General features: G+C 36.9%; 1 protein-coding gene and 2 non-coding genes across 3 annotated transcripts; 2 read left to right on the top strand and 1 right to left on the bottom strand.

The window, feature by feature from the left end:
- Positions 1–124: 124 nt before the first annotated feature.
- On the bottom strand, positions 125–27,141 carry LOC149409725 (ras-related protein Rac1-like). The gene is made up of 6 exons (XM_089649476.1): positions 27,033–27,141; positions 19,442–19,554; positions 10,955–11,119; positions 7,429–7,511; positions 3,170–3,330; positions 125–202 (listed from the first exon to the last, which is right to left on the bottom strand). The coding sequence occupies exons 1-6, from the start codon at positions 27,033–27,035 to the stop codon at positions 125–127; spliced, it is 603 nt and encodes a 200-aa protein (XP_089505602.1). The 5' UTR covers positions 27,036–27,141.
- LOC149409727 (5S ribosomal RNA) lies at positions 652–770 on the top strand. Its single transcript, XR_016305159.1, has one exon. It is a non-coding gene; the product is annotated as a 5S ribosomal RNA (ribosomal RNA).
- LOC149409726 (5S ribosomal RNA) lies at positions 1,093–1,211 on the top strand. The gene has a single exon (XR_016305165.1). It is a non-coding gene; the product is annotated as a 5S ribosomal RNA (ribosomal RNA).
- Positions 27,142–27,909: the final 768 nt, after the last annotated feature.

Here is a 27,909-nt window from a genome sequence, read left to right as displayed (position 1 = left end):
GAAACCACTCTCGCTTTCCGAGTGCAGTTATACATTTACAGTCGCAGAGTTTATGGAAATAACATCTGGTCACAAATTTATCATTTTTAATATAATATATTTTGTAATTTTAATGAGCTTTGACTCAAATGATGACACATTTCCTTTTCGATTGTTTCTCTTCGTCCTTTCTTAAGACTGCTCGAACTGCCTCTTCGAAAATCTGCAAAAGAAAATAACATATTTACTAACGTAGTGGTCAATTAGAGAAGAAATAGAATCAACAAACAACACAGTTTTAAAAAAATGGGTGTGTCAAGCCTACGCAAGACAGAAGTGAAACTTCTAGTATTCTTCTCTCTCTCTCTTTTCATTTCATTCTCTCTTTTTTTCTGTCTATTGACATATTTATAAGTAGCATGTGATAAAAAAAATTAAAAGTTATAAAAAAAGAAAAAAAAAATTAGTTAAAGCGGGGATCGAACCTCGGTTCTTCACGACCACAGTCGTGCGCTCTGCCTGTAGACAGCGAAGATGAGTTAGGAGAGTGAGTTAAACTAGGTATATAATATTTACACCTTGCTAATGTTTTCAGTATTATTAGGGCTTTTTTATACTAATTTTCATATATTTATTGGCAGGTAGAGTAGAAATTAATATTGTTTAGCGTTTGCCAACGACCATACCATGTTGAACACACCGGTTCTCGTCCGATCACCGAAGTTAAGCAACATTGGGCGCGGTCAGTACTTGGATGGGTGACCGCTTGGGAACACCGCGTGCCGTTGGCCTATTTTTTATTTTAATTTCATGTTTTTTTTATTTTTTTATCATTACTATAATTAATAATATCATAAAATTCTTTAACTTTTCAAGTATGCTACAGGCCTAAAATATTACTTAGTGGATTGATATTATGGTCAACCATTGAAAAAAAAAATTCCTACAAACTTATTAATGTAATTACGATCTTTTTCAAGCGCGTATGTAATGATTATTTTTATCAACCTCGCACACACCTTGCTAATTTTTTCAATATTATTAGGGCTTTTTTATACTAATTTTCATATATTTATTGGCAGGTAGAATAGAAATTAATATTGTTTAACTTTTGCCAACGACCATACCATTTTGAACACACCGGTTCTCGTCCGATCACCGAAGTTAAGCAACATTGGGCGCGGTCAGTACTTGGATGGGTGACCGCTTGGGAACACCGCGTGCCGTTGGCCCATTTTTTATTTTAATTTTATGTTTTTTTTCATTTTTTTATCGTTAACATCATAAAAAATTTTATATCATTCTTTAACTTTTCAATTATGCTACAGGCCTAAAATATTACTTAGTGGATTGATATTATGGTCAACCATTAAAAAAAAAAAATTCCTTAAAAACAAAAAAATAATATTCCATGGCCGAGAATCGAACTCGGATCAACTGCTTCGAAAGCAACTATGCTGACCATTACACCACCAACGCCAGTTGTCGAGATGAGCTAAGAAGCATTTATATTTTACTTCAAAACTTTTACTACATCAAATGAACTTTAATCGGTCCCGCATTTTCGTTTCGGTCATGAGTTGGTTTTACTCCTCGAAATTGCATGACGCGCGTAAAGAAGTTTCACTTCAAAAAGCACCATGTTAATATCTTTAATACATGACTATACAATTTACTGTTTAGCCAAATATCGACTATATTCAATCAGTCTTACTTATATAAATTCCCTGTGTGAAGAGGGCTGTGTACTGATCGGGTTAAAATCTCATAATAATATGTAAGTAAGATTCTTTTAGACCGCTTTACCTATTTTTTCTAATCTTCAAAAACTCGGTCATTTTCGCATTTCGCGATTTAATGCTAACTTCACATTTTTCAAGATAAAAGTTTCGATGAAGTTTACCCGATCTGTTTTGAAATGCTTAGAAATTCGATTAAAAATATTCATCTGATGGTTCTAGAAATGGGTATTACTGATTTTTTACATTTTCATTGCGCGACCGATCAATATTTGTCAAATCAACGTCTTACTACGATCGTAATACGTTTCTATACATGAGGTTCGGGCGGTTTAAAACTCAGTCAACTTCTAATACTGTCGTATTACGGCCGGATACGCAGTACGCAAGCGCGTGATTATGAGTAACGTTTTCTAATCACCCGTTTCTACCCTCCGTATTTTCTATTATAAGTAAGATGGTACATGTTGGAAACAATCTGGCAGATCGTGTTATTTCTCCTTAAAATATTAAGTAATCATTACAAACTAGCTGTACCCCGCCACACGTTGCTGTGGATAAGTTTGTCTGTGCAGATAGAAAAAGAATAAAAGCGTGTTGCTTTTGCGTCCAACAGATAGCACTGTTTAGCAAAAAAAATTAAGTGTCATAGGTGACCTATATAATATAGGTATATAAAAACGCATGCGTAATCGAATGCAACATTGAGTCAAAAATTTCAAAGTTTCGGAGATTTAAGATTTTGAACAAACGCAAATGTCATTAGTATATTGGTGATTTAAATTACAACATGTCGCCGAAATCTTTATAAAGAAGAGTGTCTGGAGCAAACAGACGAGTGGCGTGAATTTGATTTGCAAAAAAATGTACAGTTTTGTTTCGAACTGATTATCAAAACAAAACGAAGGTCTATCTCATTGTCTACGAGATAAAACTAAAACCCGAGTAATGCCGGGAACTTCACATTATTTCAACACCAAGAATAAAATAATAAAAAGGATAAGAATAACTTAAAATGAAAAAGATTTTAACTTTTTTGTTGTTTGTTTTTGGGGTGTTTGGGGTGTAAAAAAAAAAAAAAGATTTTAACTAGCAATTCCTGAAGATATTTGGAGTAAAACGAAGATGTCATTTTGCTGTCCGATGATAAATCTCTTTCAATTAAAAAATAAATATCTATCGCACGACGCAACGGATCACGAGATACGACTCGTCTCTGTTTTGTTTGTTCCGGAGCTGCTGGAACAGCTAGTCTGTACCCAACGATCCAGTAGCAATGTGTGATAGAATTTTTTATTGTTGTTGTTTTTGATTGTAAAAAAAATCACATCGGATAGCAAAATGAAATCCAACATTTTTTTACTTCAAAAATATGCTCAATAAAATCCTTCCGGTACGTTTTCTTTCACCCTGTATGCGTTTGGTTAGGGAATTAATTTTCATAATTTTACCTGGGTAGTTCCACTATGTAGTAATGCCGAACACTCAAAATATTTGACAGCCTTTATTGAGTCAGCTAGAACCTTCCCTTGTTCAACATCCAGAGGCTTTTGTCCACACTGAGATAAAATACGTAGAACTTCTGAATCTTCTCTGAGGTCCATTTTTGTTCCTTCAAACAAAGTGATAACTACTGAGTTAAATTAAAAAAATTATAGGACTATGCTATCCTCAATTGGGGTACTTGAAGGGAAGGAGATGTGGTAGAGTAAGGTTGGAAAGTACCTGGCTAATTAGATCTGATCATTTGATGATAGAAAGTATCTCTTTTGACATTAGTAGTTGCAGAGTGAGACAAAGATCTCTCGTGAAATCGTAGAACAGTTGCAAACTGACGGCCGCCGTGGTCGAGGGGTAAGGCTCTCGACCAGTAATCCGGAGGTCGCGGCTTCAAATCTTAATTGAATAAATTAAAAGTTCAAATTATAATATTTATTTAATGAAGATAATATTTACAGTTTTAACCTTTTCGTCCCGGAGAGAAAAAAATCACATAAGATCCGAAGGGGGGTCACTAGAGACCCCAATTTGTTTTGCTTATTAAAGGATGTTAATGGCATAATATTGTGTAATTTGTTTTAGTAATAATTAGGGGGGAGTATATTCGAAGTGTTTCAGAAGTCATTATCAAAATATTTTCATAAATAAAGTCGTAGTTAATATTCTAATGAATTTAGATAATAATGCGCCTTTTTCCATACAAAACAGGGAAGGCGGGCCAATAACGAGCATAACTCCTCGATTCTGAATGTCGACTGGCGATTGGCGATTACAGCGTAGCTAGTTTGTTGCACAGGGTGGTCCGTAAATGATGGATCTATTTATAAATACATATTTTTAAGTTTTAAAAACCTACCACTACTAAACTAGGTACGGATGTTATTTCGAATATTATGGAATATTTAGATGTTAGTGAAGGTTATAATTCCTAATTTATGATATTATGTAGTATATTTACATTTAGGGTCAAATCGTAGTGTTTGCCTTACCATAAATAATGGGTTCGTTTGTATGTCGAGGGGTTCGAAATACAACGAATTTTTCGAATATAGTGAAAACAAAGGTATTTTTAGAACTTAAACGTGGAGTAAATTATATTTTACTGTAACCTCAGATATTCCTGTTTTTGATTTTTTTATATAAAACACCACAACAGTCCCAACTGCTCCTATCCAATCCTTTGGAACCAGTGAGACTATGGCATTCCCAAATGGGGTATGTTGGAGTGGCGGCTCGGAACTTTTAGGTGTACTAGAGTTTTTTTTTATTTTTATAGTGAATACCTCACAAGAGTCCCAACTGCTCCCGTCTGGAGCCAGTGAGACTATGGCATCCCCAATTGGGGATGTTGTGAGGTTGAAGGTAAGTGGGGAAGGGAAAGAGGAAGGTGGGGAAGTACCTGGCTATTCAGATCTAGTCACTAAACACGGCTAAAGCCATTTGGAGCAACGTTTCAATTCTGAATGGTGGTCTTACACCAGGGCGATACTTTTTTTATTTATTTTTTATAGTGAATACCTCACAAGAGTCCCAACTGCTCCCGTCTGGAGCCAGTGAGACTATGGCACCCCCAATTGGGGGATGTTGTGAGGCTGAAGGTAAGTGGGGAAGGGAAAGAGGAAGGTGAGGAAGTACCTGGCTATTCAGATCTAGTCACTAAACACGGCTAAAGCCATTTGGAGCAACGTTTCAATTCTGAATGGTGGTCTTACACCAGGGCTATACTGATAGTATCTTCCACTCTGGAACGTGCCGCAAATAGACTATATATTATTTTAATTAATTAATTGTGAAATAACACAAATCAATCAAATAAAATTTGAAAGAGTGATAATATTACAATTAATAGTAGACCCAAAAGTCACGAGCCGGTACTGGTATTTTGTAAGGCTAAAGGTAGTGGGGAGGGGAAGAAGATGGAGAAGAGGAAGTTGGGGAAATAGCTGGCTATTCAGTACTGGTCACCAAACAAGCTCAAAGTTATTTCAAGCAACAACCTAAATGAATTCTAGTAAGTAAATTGTGAAATATCACAAATATTAAAATTTACTTGCGCACACCGGGATTTGAACCCGCGACCTCCGGTTTACTAGTCTAGAGCCTTACCCTTCGACAACGGATGCTGTAATATTTATAAAAGAAAAAATATATAATATCAAGTTGCAGGGCGGTAGATGCTTTCAGTATCGCCCTAGTGAAAGACCACCATGTAGAATCCAAACTTTGCTTGAAATGACTTAAGCCTATATGGTAACTAGATGTGAATATGCATGTACTTCCACCTTTGTCTTACCCATATCCTCCCCCTCGCCATCCCCACTATCTTCAGCCTCACAAAATACCCCAATTGGGGATGCCATGGTTCCACTGGATAGGACTGTTGGGGCTCTTGTGCGGCTTTCACACAAATTAATTAAAACCATAGAATTTTATGATCTAATTTAAAACATTGGTAAATATGCCGTAAGAAACTGCAATAAATACATGCCGACTGATTACATAAATTCTAATATTAAAAGTACAGAATAAATATTTTACAATCCTGAAATAGATATTAATTTATAAACACCATTTCATAAGTAGGTGTGAATGAACTACTTACCAGTCTGAAGATGCCCATAGCAGGGCGAAACTAGTCCGGTTTTGCAGAGAATTATTTACCACGAAAATTAAGAGAATTAGCAACTATAACCCAATATAAAATTTAACAGACGTTTGCGATAGACTTTTTAACCATATAGTACTCTGTTTTTATTCAAGTTCCTTCAAATTACTTAAAAATGTATACAAAATATGTGTCTCTTTCTGACCGATTTCTTTTCCATGTGAGAAACAGAGACAGATATAATTTTAATGTTGTCTCTAAACATGAAACATTTACCGGATGCAAGCTAGACAGGCCGATCTTTGTCCGGCAAGTGAACATTTTAGCATCGCAAAAGGAAATACCAGTAGTGCAGTGTACGCGACCGGGAGTTAGCCCTTTCCATAAAATGCAACTTTTACGGTCCAGTTCGTAGCTCGCTGGATCGTTCTCGGTGGTGAGCGGATAGTGGGGATGGGGACGGGGGAATTTTAGCCGATGCTACGAAGCTGAGGTGCGGGGCAGGGGACAGGAATTTTGCCGGAATATTGTACAAATTATTTAATATCTAAGAAACTAGAAATAAAATATATATTTTTTAAATGCAGATCGATAACCAAATAGTTTTTTTAGGATTAACTAAATTACAGAGTATGTGGTGTAAAAAACAACTTAGATATAGCATAAAACTCTCGTTAGTGTAAGTGTGTTCCCCCCGTCCGGTACGGGAGTGTTAAAAGAAAAATTTTAAACAGTAAAATATACGGTCGCATCTGGGGCATGAAATCAATCAGTACCAATCGCTAATATTATCTTAAATAATTTAATTTAATTTGTTTGGTTTGTGTTACTTTACACAACTTATGTTTTATTTTATTATTTTTTTTTATTATTATTTTGTTTTATTTTTTTTTTTTGTACAATATTTTATCTTACTTAAATCCTACAAAACTGACCAATCAGTTTGATTGTATGAAATCTCTCATTATTCCTATTTATTTGCGTATATTTAAATCTCAACTTGATATCTTGATGCGTAATACATAATATTTACTTAATAGTATGTATCTAATATAAAAATACTTACTAATTATTGTAATGCTTATGATCATAATGTACTATGGTAATTGTTTTATTTTTAACAATGGTTAACAGTTCTAGGTATTTTTCACAATATTATTTGTTTTTGACATTATTTGGTTTTCACAGATCTAGGTATTTATCCTCAATATTATTTGTTTTCATGTTTCACGGAGGTAGAACGATCTAATTTTCGTTTTGATTTTTGAGTAAGATGTCTCATTTTTAATGTCTTCAGGTAATGCGTTAAATAATTCCGGAATTTTATGTATTTTTGTTCAATCTCCGTATACATTTTGCGATATTTTAATAATGTGGTGTTAAATATTCTCAGTATTGCGCTGATGTAAGACCACCATTTAGAATCGAAACTTTGCTTGAAATGGTTTTAGCCGTGTTGGTGACCGGATCGCCAGAATAGCCAGGAACTTCCTCTAACCCATCTCCTTACCTTCACCACTACCTTCAACCTCACAACGTACCCCAATTGGGGATGCCATTGACTCACTAGCTCTAGACGGTCGAGATATTTGGCATCACACTTACCAACTAAAATAATTGGTGCTTTCTTGCAGTATTGTTTCATTTCTGGAAACCATTTCGTTGTCACGCGATCAAATGACGACGGACTGAAAAAAGGGTAATTAATTATTTTTCTACAAGTATCGCAGATGTACCTACATGGTGATGTTTGCGTATCAAATACCTAAAATTAATCCGTATCCAATGGAACGTATCGCGTATCATAATGTTCAGGGCCGGCCGTATGCGGGCGCAATTGGATCAGCACGTTCCATGGCGATGGTAATGCCTAACACCAAAAAGTTCGAGCCGCTTCTTCGACTCATTTTTAGATGACAGATACGGGAAAAAATTATAATTACGTCTAACCAAAATGTGATTGCTACCTATGGAAGTATATAAAATTCAAATTGAAAAAAAAAACTAATTAGAATAAAACACAAATAACTTTTTTTTGCTATTTGTTTTTGGGGTGTTATGCCGTGTTGCGCTAACTCCTTCTTTATCCAACGTTTCTGACAGCATTGCAGTGTCCATCATCAGGGCAGATGTGTTATTTGAGTTTGTGGTGAAATGTGAGCTTATGTATGAGGTTGTGATACCGTGTTGCCAGCTCCAACTCTCTGAGCTAAAATTAACGTATAACACGGCATAACACCCCAAAAACAAATAAAAAAAATACTTTTGGATGTGAAAATCTTAAAATCATATTTGATAAATAACTTTGTTTACATCACTTTAACACATATAACCTCCACATGTTTCATGAACAGTGTTCACCTCATCAGGAGCAAGTATTTAGTAGTATATACTTGTAGAGGTTATATATATTAAAGTAATGTAAACAAAGTTATTTGTGTATTATTCTAATAAATAATGACATCACAAAGTGATAAGCTTTCAGAAGAAATTTTCTTCGAAAAATAAAAAAAAGTTAAGTTTTTTTGACTTTGCAATTTCAGTAGAAGTAATTTAATTTGACGTCATTAGACGTGTAAATTCGTTCATTTGTAATTTCACTCGTGCGTAATTCTGTCAGTGTAATATAGGCATGTACGTGAAATTCACTCCTGTGTAATTTTATCACGCAATCTTTTTTTTCTCCCGAACAAAAATGCCAAAATGAGTGATTTTGTACTTGTCAAGCTTACGGAAGACCACATTCCCGTCCCACTGCCCACTGTCACTCTCTCGCGCTAAAATCAGCGGCTTTTATCTACCAACTATCTGAATTATATTCTGACCGTGCTCGCAAATATCATTAAATAATTGTAGATTACGGATATTGTCAATATCGTATTGACATAGGGCAGCCTACAAGGTATCGGATAAGCTATCAATACGCAAAACTTTTTGGATAATGTAGTTCGTAATGCAAAATAACTGTCTTATAAAGAATGGGGGGTGAACGAACTAAGCTCTTAGAACTGAAAAAATCGTATATACGATCCGTAGACTTAATTAATTCATCATTTGATTCCGTTCCAGTTCGAGAAACAAAAGTTGTTGGTTATAACTTATGAAGTGCGCCCTACTGTCGAATTTGGCAGCCATCTCTGGTCCGGAGCCCCTAAATACCTGAAAAAAAGTGGGTGTGTCAAGCCTACGCAAGACAGAAGTGAAACTTCTAGTTTCAGCTGATGCTTGGCGTGGCGCAGTTCGCTGGTGTCTGAGAGAGAGGAAAGAAGAGAAGAGAGAGAACGTTCGTGAGCGGCTCCCCCACCTCAACAAGGTTTCACTTCAAAAATGCCACAGCCGAGAATCGAACCTCGCTTAACTGATTGAAAGCCAACCACGCTGAGCACCAACTGTAAGCAAAGCCGCATAAATTGATTATATTATGTAGGTTCTGAAAATATGAGAGTTTGTTATGTTTTATAATGTTACCTACATCACACCCAAAATATAATATATTTTTAAAAATAATGTACAATGTACAGAAATAGAATCCCACACAAGATCGCGTAGTGCGCTCTAGCGAACGGATATTTTATCAGAGGGAGATAGTTTTAATTTTTTTTTCTGTAAATTATTACATATTATCAAAATAAATAAATTAATTAAATAAATGTAATACAATTATCATAATATACGGATTAGATAATAATTTTAATCCAACACAATAACGCAAAGCGCGCTCTAGCGGAGTAATGTTTTATCACAGTGAGATAAGTGTTTTTATTATTTTGCAATATTATTTTCTTTTAAAAAATGTTCTGACCTACTAAAAAATAAGATATTGAATGAAAAAGGCGTTAAAAACAAAAAAATAATGTGCGATGGCCGAGAATCGAACTCGGATCAACTGCTTGGAAGGCAACTATGCTGACCATTACACCACCAACGCCAGTTGTCGGGATGAGCTAAGAAGCATTTATATGTTACTTCAAAACTTTGACTAGATCAAATGAACTTTAATCGGTGGTGGGGGTACCCGCATTTTCGTTTCGGTCATGAGTCGGTTTTACTCCGGTCCTCGAAATTGCATGACGCGCGTAAAGAAGTTTCACTTCAAAAACCCTCGACTCTGTGCAAAAACGGGCGGTCCGTTTGAGAGATTCCCCAATCTTAACAAACGGACTACAATCTTTAGAGCACAGGCGTCAGGTAGGTATGCTGTCCTTGTTCTATCGGTATTACAATGGAAGATGCTCTGAGGAACTAGCGTCATTGATCCCTTCGGCACCGGTGCGTAGTCGGGATACACACCAAACGCGCGCCCAACATTTGTACACGGTTAACATTTGTCACATGAGAACGGGTCGCTTCTACGATTCGTTCTTAAGTTCAACAGCTCGGCTGTGGAACGAACTGCCGGCCTCTGTATTTCCTCCCTCCTACAACATGGGACTCTTCAAGACCCATGTTCACTCCTTCCTCTCCACAAAAAGACCCTCCACACAGCATCCCCAAAGATGGCATAGGCCCTGAGGGAAATTATTTTCTTCAGGGCCTCCTGTGTGGAGTTAATATATAAAAAAAGAACTAATTAACTCCTTTTATAGTGTCAAAAAGAATAAGCAAGTAGTCAATGTATATTGAAGTTTGTATTTTATTTCTAAATTGTCAATTTATTAGCATTTTTAACTTGTCAATCCATGGAGAGATGCGTATGCCAGTGTATATCGAAATCGATTTATTGGCGATCAACAGCGCGACCGTGCACGAGAAATCGGTATAAAATCATCAATCAACCCAAAGATATTAGAAGAACGAGATATGCTATGTTGGCCGCCGGACCGTAGGCGGAGTACTACCTAATTAGGGTACTTTGAACGGTATCGGGACGTGTACGCACAGAAATCTGTTCTATGTATTAGTGCGGATACCTTAGCGTAAGCGAAGGTGTGCAGTAGTATTGGTGAACAAAACCGGCGACACTGGGCAAAACAATTCCACTCAGTACGAACTGCGCATAGCACATCTCGTTCTTCTAATATCTTTGAATCAACCGATATTGTACGTTTATCGATTTCCTCTGGTCTTTAAAACGGTTCAGAAAAGTGGTGGATTTCCTAGAGTACGAAGCTATTTATAAAACCATATTTACCTCACTATACTGAAGCATATAATGACTACTTCCATAGGTGGTTTGATGGCATATGTCAAAGGTCTGAGACGATCGTATGTATCGTGGCCAGACATGTCGAAAATTCCCAGGGTCACTGAAACTCCGTCCACTGTCATACGCGATGTAAAGTCCGGCCAGTCAAATCTGAAAATATGTTATTGTCGTTTTATTCATAAATAATAAGAACCAGAGATAAATTATACAGGTGCGGCAGAGAGGACGGACGGTTTTAAAAAATCATAAAATAGTTCATTTTTACTCAAAAACAAATTTATTGATGGAATCAGGTTGGCGAGGAAATAGCATTTAAGACAGTCAAGTGTGGAAAATCACATCAGGCATGTGGTGGCCGAAATCGTTGATGCAGTGCTGGAGGCGTTCTTGGAAGTTTGCGTAGACTCTCTCCAACATCGCTCTCTCAACTTGGGCGACTTCCACACGGATTGCGTCCTTCAATTCGTCCAGAGTTCGGGGCTTGTTCTCGTAAGCTCTAGCCTTGAGGTGTCCCCATGTCCCCATTTTCAGGAGTTCGAACTGTTCGCGGAGCTCCTCTTGGTCTTACGTTGATCAGTTCACCACGTCTGCGAAGTGATTCAACCCAACGAAGGATGGTGTTTCGAAAGGGAACAGCTCTATTCCGATGAATGTTGAAGTGGCGACGAAACTCACGCTGTACGACGGTGACTGACTCATTACTATATCATATTGTTACATTTTGCGAGGTGCAGTCCAGCTAAGGACTATTTCTCGCGACCTGAGGGTAAGTCACCTGGGGGATGGTTTTTTTCTGCCCTAATGCTTGGACTGCTTTGACAACTTGGGGGCTTTAAAATACTATGCTTTTTTGTATTTTATACTATATTTTTTGTATTTGAGACTGAATTTTTTGTCGGTATTAGTTTAGGATTTAACTAATCGAATACTATCTTTTTTGTATCGGTTGTACTTTGAATATTCTTTTTTTAGAGCCAGCATTAGGGTGGGTAGATGATGGATACTGGGTGGGGGTAGGAAGGGTTCTCGTAGGGGCTAGGTTTACCTAGGCACGAAATGCTAGGGTTCGGGTGGGAAGTTAATTTTTTATAAAATGGTATGGCTAAATCCACCATGTGTTTGCGGAGTGGGGGGATGTTCGAGCCTTTATTAATTATGCTGTTTCGTACGAACCAAGGGCTTTTGGTGTACCGTCTGTGTGAGGCATTCTGGAATTGCTCGAGTCGCTTTGTGTTTCCGCTGGCCCATATAGGGCTAGCGTAGGTAATGATGGGGCGGATTTGGGATTTGTATATGAGGAGTTTATTGGATATTGAAGTTTTTGAGTTTTTGTGTAGTAGTGGTGATAAAGCGCCGGCGGTTTGCCGGGCTTTTGTTAAAATGTTTTTGATGTGGGGTGACCAAGTTAATCTCCTGTCTAGTGTGACTCCAAGATATTTGGCGGTCTTTTGCCATGGTATGACTTGGCCGTACATCGTGATGGTCCCTCGCTGAGCGGTAGTTCGTCCATTTCTGGAGAAATAGACGGCTACGCTCTTTGAGGGATTGACGTCTATGCGCCAGCGGTCATACCACTCTTGGAGTCTGTTTACGTCTTGCTGAAGGCGATGTGTAACCATCCTGGGTGAACCGTGGGTGACCATGAGGGTTGAGTCGTCGGCGTAGAGCATTACTTTGGAGTTTGGGTTGTCTGGGAGGGGGATATCATGAGTGTAAATGTTGAAGAGGGTGGGGGACAGCAGGGAGCCTTGGGGTACTCCTGCTGTCATGAAACGTGGGGATGAGATTGCATCACGGTATCGCACTTGAAATGTGCGGTGCCGAAGAAATGATTTTAATACACCAAGCAGTTGGGGATCTATGTCTGTTTGGTGGAGTTTGAGAAGTAGGCCGTTTATCCATACTTTATCGAAGGCTTTGGCTATATCCAGGAAAATGGCGCCTGTAGATCTATTGGAGTTGAAGCCACCGATGACTTGCTCGGTGACCCGTAGTAGTTGGTGGAGGGTTGAGTGCTGGGCTCTGAACCCGTGCTGTTCGTCGGGTAGTGTGGATTTTTCGTTAATGTGCTTGATGAGCCTAGTGAGGAGGATTTTTTCATAAATTTTCCCAATGTTGGAGAGGAGGCTGATTGGACGGTGGTTTACGCAGAAAAGTGGATCTTTGCCCGGTTTGGGGAGTACTATGACGTGCGCGTGTTTCCAACTTTTGGGGAAATAGCGCAGTCTGAAAGCTGTATTAATAAGGTTGACTATGGCTAGGATGCCTTTTTGGGGGAGGGCTTTAAGAGCGAAGTTTGTGATTTCATCCGGGCCGGGGGCTTTTTTGTTTTTGCGGCCTTTTATGGCGCTGCGTACCTCGGCCGGGGTAGTGAAGTGGGTGTTGTCAGGGGGGAGGGTGTCAAAAATGTGGTTTACGTTGCGGTTGACGTCGGCGATGTGGTCGGGATCTGCGTGTTTGTAACTGGGGCTAAACTGTTTTTCAAGGCTGTCTGCGAAAGATTCGGCTTTGTCGAGTGCGTCAAATACTAGTCCGTTTTCACCGTGTATTGGGTGGTTTGGGGTCGGTGTAGATTTTAGTTGTCTTGATAAGCGCCAGAGGGAGCCGTCCTTTGGGTTAATTTCTTGTATTTTTTTGTTCCAGGATAAGTTTGTGTTTTCGGAGAGTCTTTGTCTAGTTTGTTTTTGTAGTCTATTAATGGCAGTCTTTATTCTGGGGTCTGGAGTTCTAGTGAAGCGTCGTTTTAGAAAGTTTTTGTTGGAGATGAGGTCGGCTATGTCTTTTGGTAAGTCGTCGGTCGGGCTGTAGGGGAGGCGGACGGGTAAAGGTTTGGATGCGTCATTTATGGCGGTGCGTATTGTGAGGGCGAGATTGTCAACCGCAAAGTCAAGTTCGTTGGTGCTATTTATGTTTGATTTTATCGTGATGTTTTCGTCCACTTTCTGCATAAAGGCCGTCCAATCAGTTTTTTGTTTGGCTTTTGAGGGGGGGGGGGGTTGGTGAATTTATGTAGGGTTAGCAGCACGGGGTTGTGGTCGGAGGAGAGTTCGTTAATGGTTTGTATGCTGTACGCCCAGGATGATTTGTGTATGAGGGCGATATCTAGTACGTCTGGGGTGTGACCACGTGGCGGGAAATGTGTGGGAGTCACGGGGCCGGCGACTACTAGATCGGGATGGGAAGCGGCGAATTTGTGAAGGATTCTTCCGTTTTTGTTGGTGCGCCTACTATTCCAGGCGGAGTGCTTCGAGTTGAAGTCTCCGGCTAGAATAGTAGGGGTGGGGCCATCAAGAAGCAACTCAAGGTCTTTAGGATCAATTACTTTTTGTGGGGGGTTGTATATTGAGTTGATTCTTAATGGCCCGGAAGATTTTGTGAAGATGGTAATGGAGGTGCTCTCTAGTGTAGAGAGGGTAGGTGTAATATTGTGTTGGTGTGTGATTTTATTGTTCACGTAGATGGCTGTGCCACCACCTCGTGAGTGTAACCGGTCGTTTTTGTACAGTGTGAAGTTGGCGATTTTTGGTGCTTGTGCGGCTGTGAAGTGTGTTTCGTTTATGAGTAGTATGTCTAATTTGTGTGTGTTGGTGAATAGGCGAGCTTCGAGCAGGTTTTTGTCGAAACCATTGGCATTCCAGAATGCCAAACGGAGCGCGTGGGGCGGGGTGGTGGTGTTAGCCATAATTTAATTTGAAAAAAGGGCAATAATCTGGGGGGTTGCAGAGAGCAGTATACTAATGTAATCTGATGGATTTTGAGCTGAGAGAAATTTTGGTAAGAGATCGGCGAGGAGTTCGCCGATTTTTTGTAAGTTTAATTTTTTGAGGAAATCTGTAAATGAAAAGGGTTCTGAGTTTATTGGGGGGGGGGTGTTTGAAGAACCTGAGGGGTTGCGGGTGGGGGGCGGGTTCATGGACTGGGCGTAGGAGATGGAGGGGTTGGAGGGCTTGGATGTAAAGGTAACTTGTGGGTTTACCTCAGGTCGGCGAGCGTAGCGGGTGGAAGGTGCGGGGCGCTTTGGGCAGCCCTGGTAGTTGGCGGGGTGGGGTCCGCCGCAGTTTGTGCATGTGGCGTCTCCGTCCTCCCGCTTGTGGGGGCAGGTGGCTGAGAGGTGGTTTTCAGGGCACTTGACGCAGCGGGGGGGCAGGTGACAGCCTCTCGCGGAGTGCCCGAAAAGCTGGCAGCGGTGGCACTGGGAGGGGGCGGTTTTCGGATTTAGGTATTCCACCTTGATTCGCAGCTGGAAGAGGGTTTCCAGCTCAAATATTTTTCTTCCGGCTTCGCCGTGGTTTAACTGGACGAGAACCAAGGGGGCCGCCACTCTGTTGGGTCCTGAGCGCATGCGGGTGACGCTGATGACAGGGAGGTTGAGCTCTTCTAGCTCCTCTTGTATTTCCTCCGTGGAGGTAGACGGGGGTATCCCGCGCAGGACTGCTTTCGTCGTCTTATCTTCATAGAGTTGGAAAGTGTGGAAGGGCACTTGGGCTTCTTCGAGAAGGCGGGTGGCTGTGCGAAAGCTTGTGGAGTTTTCTGTATTTAAAACGTAGCCAGTAGGGATTGCCTTTGAATTGGCGACTTTCACTCCGGCTGCCTGAAGTTTTTGGCGCATTTGGTTCCAGTTGGTAGTGGTACGGATGATGATTGGAGGGATTTTTGCCTTGAAAACTTTCGGGGCGGCCGCGGCGGTGGGGTCTGCGTCTGTGGTTTTTGAGCCTGCTGTAGTGATTGTATCGCTAGTCGTTGAGGCTGAGGGCGAGAGGACTTCAAATCGGTTTTGAGAGCAGGATGCGACGGGAGAGATGGGGCGCGGAGAGTTTGCCTTCCTCCTTTTGTTGTTAGTTTTCCCGTAGGGAGTGATCCAGGGTGGCGGCGGGAAGTTTGGATCAGGTTCGTAATCCTCCTGGGTGGTGACGGGCGAGGCCTGGGACGGGAATAGGGAAGCTACGTCCCCGATGTTGAAGTCGTCTGCATTTTTTTGGTAGATTGACGAGTTGGCGGTGGAGCGGGGGTCTTGTTGCGAGTAAGTAGTTTTTGTAACCCTTGTATTTGGCATTGAATTGAGGTACTCGATGAGACTCTCTCTTGATGGTTTGAGTTTTCTCAAGTCGGCCATTGTCTCTTCCATTATATTGAATTGTTGTTTATTTCACTTTTAAAGAAGAATAATAATTCATGTAGCAACTAGAAATTTACACTTTGTCTGATGACTCACTTTTGGAAATAATAAAAAACATGTAACAATAATAATTCCTTTGAAAATTTCACTATAAAACTGTTTTGTGGCACGGCCGCCGGGCGGATGGCCGCGCGGTCGATTTTGTTTGGTTTCACTTTTTAATTGTTTGTATGGCACTTTATTGTTTTACACTAACTCACATGCCCTGCGGAACATGTAGACGGGGCACTAACACAATGATACTGCGTTGGACGCGGCACAAACCACGAGAAAACTGTTGTTGACCTCTTGACTGACTCATTATTTCGGACGAAACAATCATAGGCGAAAACGCGGTGCTCCACCGTCCACGGCTCCATGACGACAAGTGGTAAAACAATGCTAGGAACTAACGAGTCAAGCGGCACCCCCCCCCCACCTCTCTCGTAGACAGAGGGGGAGAGTACTACCCATCTCGAAAACGTCCGTTCTCTCTGCCGCACCCTGTAGTTGGTATTGTAACCACGGAGAAAACTCACTGATATGAAATAGTGTTAAACCCTTTCAGCCCCATTTTTAATTCAAATTAACATGAACTTTGTGAATTTTTTTTTACCGTAAGAAAAGCCATAATTTTGTTTTCTTATAGCTTGTAGTCTTTTCTGTGGCGTTTATTTTTTCCGCTTTGTTGAAATCCTTATTCCCGCCACAATATCGATAAATATTTTGACATCTGCTGATTGTGAGTTTCATCGAATTTCTGCCGTCATTGATAAATTAATTTAAGGTGAGATATCAATATTTTCTACTCGAATTAAAAATATTTTAACGCATTAAGATCGGTTCTATAATAATAACATCAGTTCAATTCAATGTTCACGGTCATTTGCCAGAATATTGTAAATGAATTTCAATGTTCATTCAAATTAACACTGGTAGTGACGGACATGTTTTCGACTAGTATGGCGAATTTTTTTATAGATTTATTATCCTAGATTATTTCTTTATTTCTGAATGAATTTTAGTTAAAATGTTATCTGTTTCAAACCTTATAGATTATCACTATATTGTAAAAGTGCATTTTTGACATGAAAAAGTTATTTGTATTACTTTTGTATGTTTATTTTACCTTACTATTTCAATAATACCCTCTGACGCCCAATATTAATCCAAATTAACATAAAATAATTAAAAAAAAAAAAAAAAATACCAAAAATTTTCATTTAAATTTCTGATGTATTATCAAAAATTACATATTTTACATATGTGGAAAAAAATAATGAAAATAATGTGAAAGGGTTAAGAACGTGACTGCAGGCCTTCAACGAATGAATTGACGGAGTTCCTAACAAAGTATCAGTTAAAAGCAAATGTTTTTTTAGGACGGCAAAAAAAAATCTTTTTTAGGACAAATTGTTCCTAATGTGTTATTTAGGTGGACCAAATGAATGAATTGGGGTCCCTACTGAAATTCATTATATCTTCTTAGTTATATTTGTAAAATAATTTAATAAATAATACTGCTACGTCAGCGTTCTCAAAATTATCTTGAAAGTAAAGGACATGCAATTCCTCTTTGAAAATATAGCAAAACTGTTTGAATTCACCGTGCACGAGTTCCAATGTGTGAATGTTGTAGCGCTAACATTGTATATAAGTATTTCCCAGCAAATACATTCCAGACACATTGGATTACGCATGATCAAAGTGATGCAAAATTCAAGGCGCTTCGATAATGAAAGGGATGAGTTACATATCTGCACTGCTCTAGCACGTAATTTGACATTAAAAGTGTAATCTGTCACGCTCGTGTCACCGTTTCGGCTAGGTCGGGCTGTTTCGATACCACCCGGTGCTGTTTCAGTATTATTATTATATATATATATATATTTATAAAGAAATTTCATCTGGCCGAACGAGTAGATGTCAAGTTGGATATATCACCAATCACCATATCGACAACAATAGCACACAAACGCGTTCCCGTTTAACATGTCACTAAACAAACGGTTTCTTCGGGTGTGGTGGTAGAAGTCTAAGCGCCAATTACGTCAAGGTAAAATGAAAGGAAGAAGAGGATATTCTGGGAAGGAAAAAGGCATGGGCTGGGTAGGAATGTGTGAATGGTCAATATGTCCAGGAGTAACGGATGTATGATTCCATCCTTCCCACTTAGGTTAAGTTTGTTTTTTTTGTGATTTTTTTTGTGCATTACAGATTGATGATGCAATCCTATTTCAATACACATGAAATATACAAAGCTTTAAATGAAACATTTTACAATAACCGATATTTTAGAGTTCTTGCCTAAAATGACTTGAAATCTTCAAGGCCAATGTTGAAAATGTCAAGAGACCTAGAAGTATCATTTAGCAGCACCATACCTCTTGTCATGCTATGCTGGGCCAGAACGTCCGTTCTGCCTTGTGGAATACAGAGCAAGTCGTGGCGTCGACACTGACGGTAGTTGTTCGGTACAAACAATTTATAGCATTCCAAGAGGTATGGGCTGTCAATGATTTTAAAAGCTGTTACTTGAAGGGTCCCATTTCTCCTAGATTGGAGACTTTCGTAGCTCGGTTCGGAGAGCAAATCTATGTGATGCATAAATCGTGGGTATTCACCATGGGTTCTCATATAAAGATATCTTAGAATTTTTTTTGATTTTTTTTCGAATAATTCTATGTACAGGGTTTTCCAATAAGAGGTGTTATTTTGATATTCAATCGTAAAAGATCAATGGTTTCGTTGCTCGTGTGGCACGTAGCGCCGTCTTGTTAAGAAAACGTTGTCCAGATCAATACCATCCAATTCCGGCCATAAAAAATCATTAATCATCTCCCGATAGCGCAATCCATTCACCGTAAATCTTGCTCCAGCCTCAGAGGGGATAGAAAGGCTTTTCAACAATAACTCCTGGGTTTTCCGAGCCCCAGATACGACAATTTTGCTTGTTGACGAAGCCACTGAGGTGAAAATGGGCCTCATCACTCAAGTTGATTTTTCGATGGAATTCTAATAATTAATAATAGTGAATTTTAATAATTTAAATGCGTTGTTGAAGCGTTTACCGTTCCGTTTTTATTAATGACGTAGTTTCTTCTTGTCAAATGTCCAAAAATAACAGCTTCAAAAGTAACATCTACCGAAATAGCGGGCTATTCAAAATAACACCTCTTATTAGAAAACCCTGTATTTTTGCTGGTATGGGGCCCAGACAGCAGAAATTTGTTCCACTATTCTTCAATGTTCGTTTCTGTCACTATTTTCTTTTGGCATAGCCAATTATAATGAACAGAACAGAATCACAAACTTACACTGTGGGAATGTGTTCAGGGAACAGCCCTAGAGTGAATGAATACAGCATCCTAGTTTTGCCCACTACCGGGTCTCCGACTACAGCGCAATTTATCTGCCGGCTGGAAATCATCTAAAAGAAACAATAAATAACGATTAGAATAATATTTTTAACTCCTTGGGAATTTTTGGGAGATATTCAGCACAAACGGCAAAAGATATATCCCAGCCTGACATTATCCCAGATGATTTTTGTTGTAATATGGCAATGAAATAACATTCAGTTGGCAACACTACATGCACAGGAAGTAGGTGTCAAAAGTATAAGTCTCTGTAATGGCTGTAATGTGTGTGCTCTGCTACAATAAACGTTATTTTTGTTAAAGATCACCATCTATTATTTATCAAGACTACAGGTTATGGGCCCAGGTACATGTGAAAAGAGAAAAAACATCTTATAATGATGGAAGGCAATCAGAACATGTTAAAATTGGAGGGGTCAAGAAACTGGAATGTGTGGAAGTTCCAGACTGCAGTATTGTTACGTGGACAAGGATGGCTGGATATAGTGGAAGGTCGGAGTACAAAACCTGAAGAAAGTGCACAGAAAATTATTTGGGAAAACAAGGATGCAAAGGTTCAGTCCTTAATAGTCACAAGGATGTCATAAAATGTTATGTTACACATTATATCATGCTCTACTTCAGCGGAAATGTGGAAGAAGTTGCAGAGTGTGTATGAACAAAAAACGGAGACCAGCATTCATATTGTACAACAGCGATTTTTTCAGTACAAATATGAAAAGGGAACAGAAATGTCTGCATTTTTATCAAAAATACAAGAATTACAGAACCAGTTAAAACAATTGGGAGAAGAAATTTCTGAGAAATTTGTTATAACTAAAATACTCATGTCGCTACCAGAAGAATATAAACATTTTGTTTTGGCTTGGGAATCTGCCCCTGATGACAAACAAACCTTGGAAAACTTAGTGACTAGGTTGTTGATGGAGGAAGAAAGATTTATTGAAAAGAATGACGAACTTCAACAAACCCCATCATCGTCAGCTTTTGTAATGAAAAATAAAAAAATGGAAAGTGTTTTAAGTGTGGAAAAATCGGACATTTCCAGAGCGAATGTAGGAAAAATAAAAATAACAATGAAGAAAACAAAAATGACAAGTGTTATTATTGTGGCAAGATTGGACATTATAAATCGCAGTGCTGGTTTAATAAAAATAAAGACTCAAGTAAATACAACACAAAGAAAAGTAATGCGTTTGTAGTATTAAATAAAATTTACGACAATTATCAAGATTCTAAGTGGCTCGTAGACACCGGTGCGGATGAACATATGTGTTGTGATAAAGCCTTATTTACAAATTTAACAGACATTTTGAACAAATCAGTGATAGTCGGTAATGGCCAGTCAATTAGTGTGTTGGGCTGCGGCCAGATGGCGGTACAGGTGGAAAACAACACGGAATGGGTTGACACTACCATAGACAATATGTTATTCGTACCAGATTTGAAAGTTAATCTGTTCTCTGTCAATCGCGCTATTAAAAAAGGTTATGTTATGATGACAGATGACAAGTCTTGCAAATTTTACAAGGATGGAGATATTTGTGCCGTAGAAAAACGAGACGGAAGCGGTTATTATATGGATTTACGTTTTAAATGTAATACTGCAATTGTGGCAAAATCAGAAATAAATGATTTTAGTTTGTGGCACGAAAAATTAGCTCATCAAAACTTTGAGTATGTCAAGGAAGTTTTACAGAAGAACAACATCGATTCACAACAAACATTAGTTCCGAAATGTGAAAGTTGTTTAGAAGGAAAAATTCACCGATTGCCGTTTCCAAAAAGTAATTATACCAGCAAGAAGACATGTGAAGTAATTCACGCGGATACGTGTGGCCCAATGGAAGAAATGTCATTAGGAGGGTCGAAGTACTTTGTTCTGTTTAAAGATGACTACTCAAATTTTAGATATGTTTATTTTGTTAAAAATAAATATGACATCAAGAATTGTATTGAAGACTTTCTAAATAAAACTGAAAATATAACTGGAAATAAGGTTAAAATCTTTCGAAGTGACAATGGACTGGAATTTATAAACAAAGAAGTGAAAGAAATGTTCTCAAAGCGTGGTATGACCCATCAAACGACTGTTCCATATACTCCAGAGCAAAATGGAAAGGCTGAAAGAGAAAATAGGACTCTAGTGGAGGCTGCAAGGAAAATGCTACATGCAAAAAGTTTACCAAAAAAACTATGGGCAGAAGCTGTAAGTACTGCAGTTTTTGTACTTAATAGGACTGGAAAAAGCAAAGTAAACGGAAAATCTCCCTTTGAAGTATGGACAAACAGAAACTTTGACATCCGTCAATTGAAAGTGTTTGGTACACCTGTATATGCGCACATTCCTAAAGAAAGAAGAAGAAAATGGGACAAAAAGGGTGAGAAAGGACTAATGGTTGGTTACAGCGAAGATGTGAAAGGGTACAGGATATATATATATTTTTTTTTTTTTTTAAAGAGAAAGACAAACATTCCCAGGTTACGAATAACCCAACAATGTTTGAAAATCTCCTACTACCACCACAGAAAGCCGAAAATGTTGCTTGTGTTGTGATGGAGGACTTAGCCAGCCGAGGAATCGAACACGCGACGCTCGGGTGAGACCCAAGCGCTATGCCCACTCAACCACTGACCGGTCGAATTTTTCACATAAGAATACCATAGAAACAAAGAGGAATGTAATTTTCTTAGAAAATGAAAATAAACTCCAGGAATCAATTGAGATAACATCTTTAGAAGACAAACCATCACAGATGACTGAAACAATGGTAAATGAAAAAATTAGAACATTGGAAGATGAAGGTGGTATGAAAATCTCTACTGAAGAAAATATGCTATATGAAACCAAATCGGAAAGTGATAATGAACCATGTGTTGATGAGTTGAGTTCAAATGAGTCAGTGAGTGAAGATAATCCACTTGCACTCTACTGTGAGAGATCAAAAAGAACAAGGAAAAAAACTTCTTTCTATAAATGCAACAATGTACAAATTAATGTTGATCCTGATCCGATGACATACAAAGACGCTGTGAGTAGGGTTGATGCTTCTAAGTGGCAGGAGGCCATTGAGAGAGAGCTGCAAACACTGAGAGAAAACAATACGTGGGAAGTGTACAATGAGCCAGTAGATCCAAGTAAGGTTGTTAGTAGCAAATGGGTGTTCAAAATTAAAGTTCCAAATCAATATAAAGCCCGGTTGGTTGCTAGGGGGTTTGAACAAGATATTTTGTTTAGTTATCAAGACATTTATGCTCCAGTAGCAAAATTATCCACTTTTAGACTTTTTGTTGCTATTGCTAGTAAATTGAACTTGCAAATTTATCAAATGGATGTTACCGGTGCATTTTTGTATGGAGAAATTCAAGATGAGGTATATATTCAGTTACCTGAAGGAGCTTATTCTAATAATGAAAATATTGTAAAATTAAACAAATCACTGTATGGTTTAAAAATGTCTCCTAAGTGTTGGAATAATAAGTTCAATGATGTCATGACTAGAGAGGGTTTTCTAAGATCAAGCCGTGATTCGTGTTTATACAAAAGGTATAATGGAAATGATAATTTTTGTATTGTTATATGTTGATGACCTATTAATTTTTGGAACAAATAACTGTGAAGTTAAACAGCTTAAAAAGGCTTTGAATAGTGAATTTAAAATGAAGGATTTGGGATGTATATCTGATTTTCTAGGTATTAATGTGAGTCAGAACTTAAAATCTGGTATAACTGAACTAAGTCAGAAAAGTTACTTAGAAAATATTCTTGTAAAATTTCAAATGGAAAATTGTAAACCGGTGGCTACACCGATGGATAAAAATTTTAATTTTAAAATCTTTCAAAATCTTTGAGTAAAGAGTTATTTGTACGATTTATTGAAATGTTATTACATTGAGGGAGGATGTTGTAATATGGCAATGAAATAACATTCAGTTGGTAACACTACATGTACAGGAAGTAAGTGTCAAAAGTATAAGTCTCTGTAATGGCTGTAATGTGTGTGCTCTGCTACAATAAACGTTATTTTGGTTAAAGATCACCATCTATTATTTATCAAGACTACAGTTTTAACAGTGTTTGACAGAAAGATTTTAACAGAAAGAGAGAATACCGCTTCTTCAGTTTACATTTCAAATAATTACGAATAGTTCTATATAACGAAATTTAGCACTAAAAAATATTTTATATTTATAGTACTTTTGTCTAATTAAGCACGTTTTTTTAGTATCGTCTTAAGTAGTAAAGTATGTATTACAATTCCATCGGTAAGCAAATTGAAAAACTTAATTTCAGTTTTTTTTAAGTTTCGTGTAAAGTAATCATTACAATTCTATGGGTAAGCGAATTTAAAATATTTATCTTTTTTTTCGTGTAAAGCAGTAATTACAATTCCATCGGTAACGAACTTAGAAAGTTTATATTTGTGTTTTTAAAGTTTCGTGTAAAGTAGTAATTACAATTCCATCGGTAAGTAAATTTGAAAAGTTTATCTTTGTTTTTTTAAGTTTCGTGTAAAGCAGTAATTACGATTCCATCGGTAATCGAATTTAAAAACTTTATTTTTGTTTGCATTCAAAATTTTAATACTTTTAATTACATACGTCGATTTGGAATACTAAAATCTGAAAGAGCCTGTCATCTGCTTTCAATAACAGTATTTTTTATTTTGAAATACGTTCAAAAACAGCGAATTCATCTGAAATCAAAATGTATTGTGAAAATATTTTCTGCGGAATCTACATTCTGGTTGTTATCAGAGAGACGTACATTGCAAAATGTCATTAGGGGTAAATGAAATTTATTGTATATTATATATAATGACCCATTGTGCTATATAATACAAATACACTAATATGGAGACGGTTTGCATATAGTTCCCGTGAGCATTTATGCCAATGACCCATTGTGCTATATAATACAAATACACTAATATGGAGACGGTTTGCATATAGTTCCCGTGAGCATTTATGCCAATGACCCATTGTGCTATATAATACAAATACACTAATATGGAGACGGTTTGCATATAGTTCCCGTGAGCATTTATGCCAATGACCCATTGTGCTATATAATACAAATACACTAATATGGAGACGGTTTGCATATAGTTCCCGTGAGCATTTATGCCAATGACCCATTGTGCTATATAATACAAATACACTAATATGGAGACGGTTTGCATATAGTTCCCGTGAGCATTTATGCCAATGACCCATTGTGCTATATAATACAAATACACTAATATGGAGACGGTTTGCATATAGTTCCCGTGAGCATTTATGCCAATGACCCATTGTGCTATATTATAATACAAATACACTAATATGGAGACGGTTTGCATATAGTTCCCGTGAGCATTTAGGCCAATGACCCATTGTGCTTTAAAATACAAATAAATTAGATATAAAAATTTACTTTTATTTGACGCAATAAAATAAATTTAACCCTTCAAGTCTCTGGTAAATTGACCGTACCACTTCTTAAAGATGCTGTCAGAAAGAAAAACAATTTATATTTATTTAGTTTTTGTTTTAATATGAAAAGTGTGTATTTCCGCTTCTCAGTGAAATCCAAATAAATTGGATATTTCCGAAAACTGATAACTGTTTTTAAAAGGTGATGAAATACGGATTCAAATTTAAATTTTCGGAAAAACAAATAATTTTTTAAACCCTAAAACTTTGAAATCAAACAAAAAAAGTTTAAAAAATGGCTAAATTTACGTTTTATTTTGTCTAAACACTGAACTAGATTTACTGATAATGAAAAAAACACATATTTTATTAGACAAATGTATTATAAACATTACTGTCTACTGTTTACATAAGGATAAATTAATAAAAAAAAAACAAAATTTCAAAAAATTTTCTCAAATTGCATTAGGAACTTTTGGTTTCGTAGAGGTTTACATTTGATTTTTTCTGTGGTTTACTTCTATATTTGAATAAATAGCTTGGTATTTTTTTCTTTCTAACACCGTTAAGTTTATATTTCGAACCATGACGGTTAAGGTTGACAAAACGAAACAAAAGCAAAACAATTTGAATCTACAGAACCGAATTTAAAAACCGGACAAATTAGCCTGTTATAAGTTAAAATAGTTTAATCAATCAGTACCATCTTCCTTTTGTAAGGAAAATCAGTTCATAAAACAACATTCATAACCACAAACCACAAAGAGGATGTGGCGAGAGAGTACATTGCTTTGTTCGTAACAGAAATATATATTTTAATAGTACACATTTGGGTTTTTACAAAATTTAAAAAATGGAAAATAATGAATTTTAATTGTTATTTCGTTAAAATTAAAATCGATTGTTTACTTGGGGCCAATTTTACGGATGTAATTAGTTTTTTTAAACCAAAATATGAAGGTATGATCCTACAATAGGTTCTTAGTTTGGGTTTAGTAAAAAATATGTTAAATATTTGAAATCGCTGGACACGGATTATACGAAATATTTTTAAATAAAACCTTCTGATTTACCTTAATTTACTTTTTTTTATTTATTTTTTTTATTTGTATAAAGATTACATACAATATTATTTATACCCGCTAAGCTACTGCAAGTAGCTTGTCAGCAGGAGATTAGTTGCACCTATAATAATAGTATAGTACATAAAATTAAAATAATCATCAACGCTTTAGCGTAGTAATACATACAAAGGAATATAAAAGGAATCTGACTGCATTTGAGAAATTTTAAATTTAAGCATTTTAATTTTTAATTACGTAAATCGAAAATTCACTTTCGTTGTATGGGATGACAGCTGCAATGATTTCTGTTGATGACAGGATTAGGTTAGGTTAGGTTGGGTTATTATGGGTTAAGTTAAATAAAACAATAATTATAATAATACCTAAATATAAATAATTTATGCCTTTTAAGTAACATAAAAATATTTTATTTTTCGAGTTTGGCCAAAATAGTACCTACCTAGTATTTCCATAATAGTAAATGGTTAAAATTCTAGCCACTCATATCAGGAATAGAAACAAAAGAAAATGTCATCAACAGAAATCATTTTCACGAAAGTGAATTTTCGATTTACGAAATTAAAAATTGAAATGCTAAAATTAAAGATTTCCCAAATGCAGTCAGATGCCTTTTAAAGTAATTAAGGTAAATCAGAAGGTTTCATTTAAAAATATTTCATATAATCCATGTCCAGCGATTCCGAATAATTACCAGTCATTGAGGTAAATCAGAAGGTTTTATTTAACTAACCTAAAAAGCTGTTTTAATATTTTTAAGTCAAAATATTGCATGAAGTAAAGACTTAAAATTATCCATTTTTTACGAAACAGATACTAAAATACATTATTTTCCATTTCCAAATACTGTAATATTTGTACTTATCATTATCATGGTACTGATACAAACCGTTATTTTTTTAAAAATAAAATGTGCATATTAAACGTGTCCAAGTTTTCTGTTTAATTACTATCGCCAGAAGTAGAAAAGTTGATTTGAAGTGTTTTAAAAAAAAGTGTATTTAGCGAGCAGCGGAATTCTTCAATTTTACCATAAATTGTAATATGGATTGTAATTGTTTTATTCAGCCTCTGGAGTCTTGATTCCCTCGGTAAAAGTAATGCAGTTGACAATTTCGAAATGGTTCGTGTATTTGTGTTCTGTCAATATTAACAATTAACAGCACAGCTCTACAAAATACGAACAAAAATGTCACATTATCTTTTTGATTTGGATGTCTATGGTTAGAACTGAAGACATTACAGATCTAAATTTCGTATTAACACTTTATACTTTATGACACATTAAAAACATTTTTTAAATCACGTCTAGAAAACGTCACAATAGCTGAGAATCAGAAAATCGTAATAACTGGTAGTGATTATTCTGATGACCTTCCAAAACAGTTCGTTGCACGACCGCCATAATAAAGAAACAAAGTAAGTTTGTACACAAAACTAACCTAAATGTTCATAATATTATGTTTGATAGAACGCAACATGAGTGGTATATTTATGAAAACTACTATGCGACTCCTGTTGGTGACTTGACGAATTAAAAACAGATTTGACATTTCAATACTAGCACCATCTGTGTTTTCTTCCAGAAGGTTAAATTCAGAATATAATTTTATTGCTAATAAAGTAAACGTACCAGGATTGCCAGTTCGTAGGAAATTCCCCAAATTGCATGGAATTTCTGAGATTTTCCAAGAATTAGGAATTTTGATAGGAGAACCTTTTTGTGGGGAAATACGGGGATTCTAAGCATTTCTAGATTCCAACCATATTAAAAATAGTATTCTATAATTGTGAGAATGTAGGTATTATAATTTAGTTTTGTACAAAACAAATTTTCAAAAAAATTTCAAACACTGATCGAGAGAGAAAACGCGAAAATGCTGTTATAAATTAGGGGTATTTTTAATT

This window comes from Hesperophylax consimilis, chromosome 30, assembly GCF_061612785.1.
Source record: "Hesperophylax consimilis isolate HC1 chromosome 30, BYU_Hcon_1.0, whole genome shotgun sequence".
Taxonomy (NCBI): Eukaryota; Metazoa; Arthropoda; class Insecta; order Trichoptera; family Limnephilidae; genus Hesperophylax; species Hesperophylax consimilis.
The sequence above is the reverse complement of the archived record's forward strand: the minus strand, read 5'-3'. Positions and strand labels throughout refer to the sequence as shown.

Coding starts and splice junctions, on each gene's coding strand:
- LOC149409725 (XM_089649476.1), bottom strand. Junction 11,120..19,441: donor CCTGAACACATTCCCACAGT/GTAAGTTTGTGA, acceptor ACATATTTTCAG/ATTTGACTGGCCGGACTTTA. Junction 203..3,169: donor TACATAGTGGAACTACCCAG/GTAAAATTATGA, acceptor TTTCTTTTGCAG/ATTTTCGAAGAGGCAGTTCG.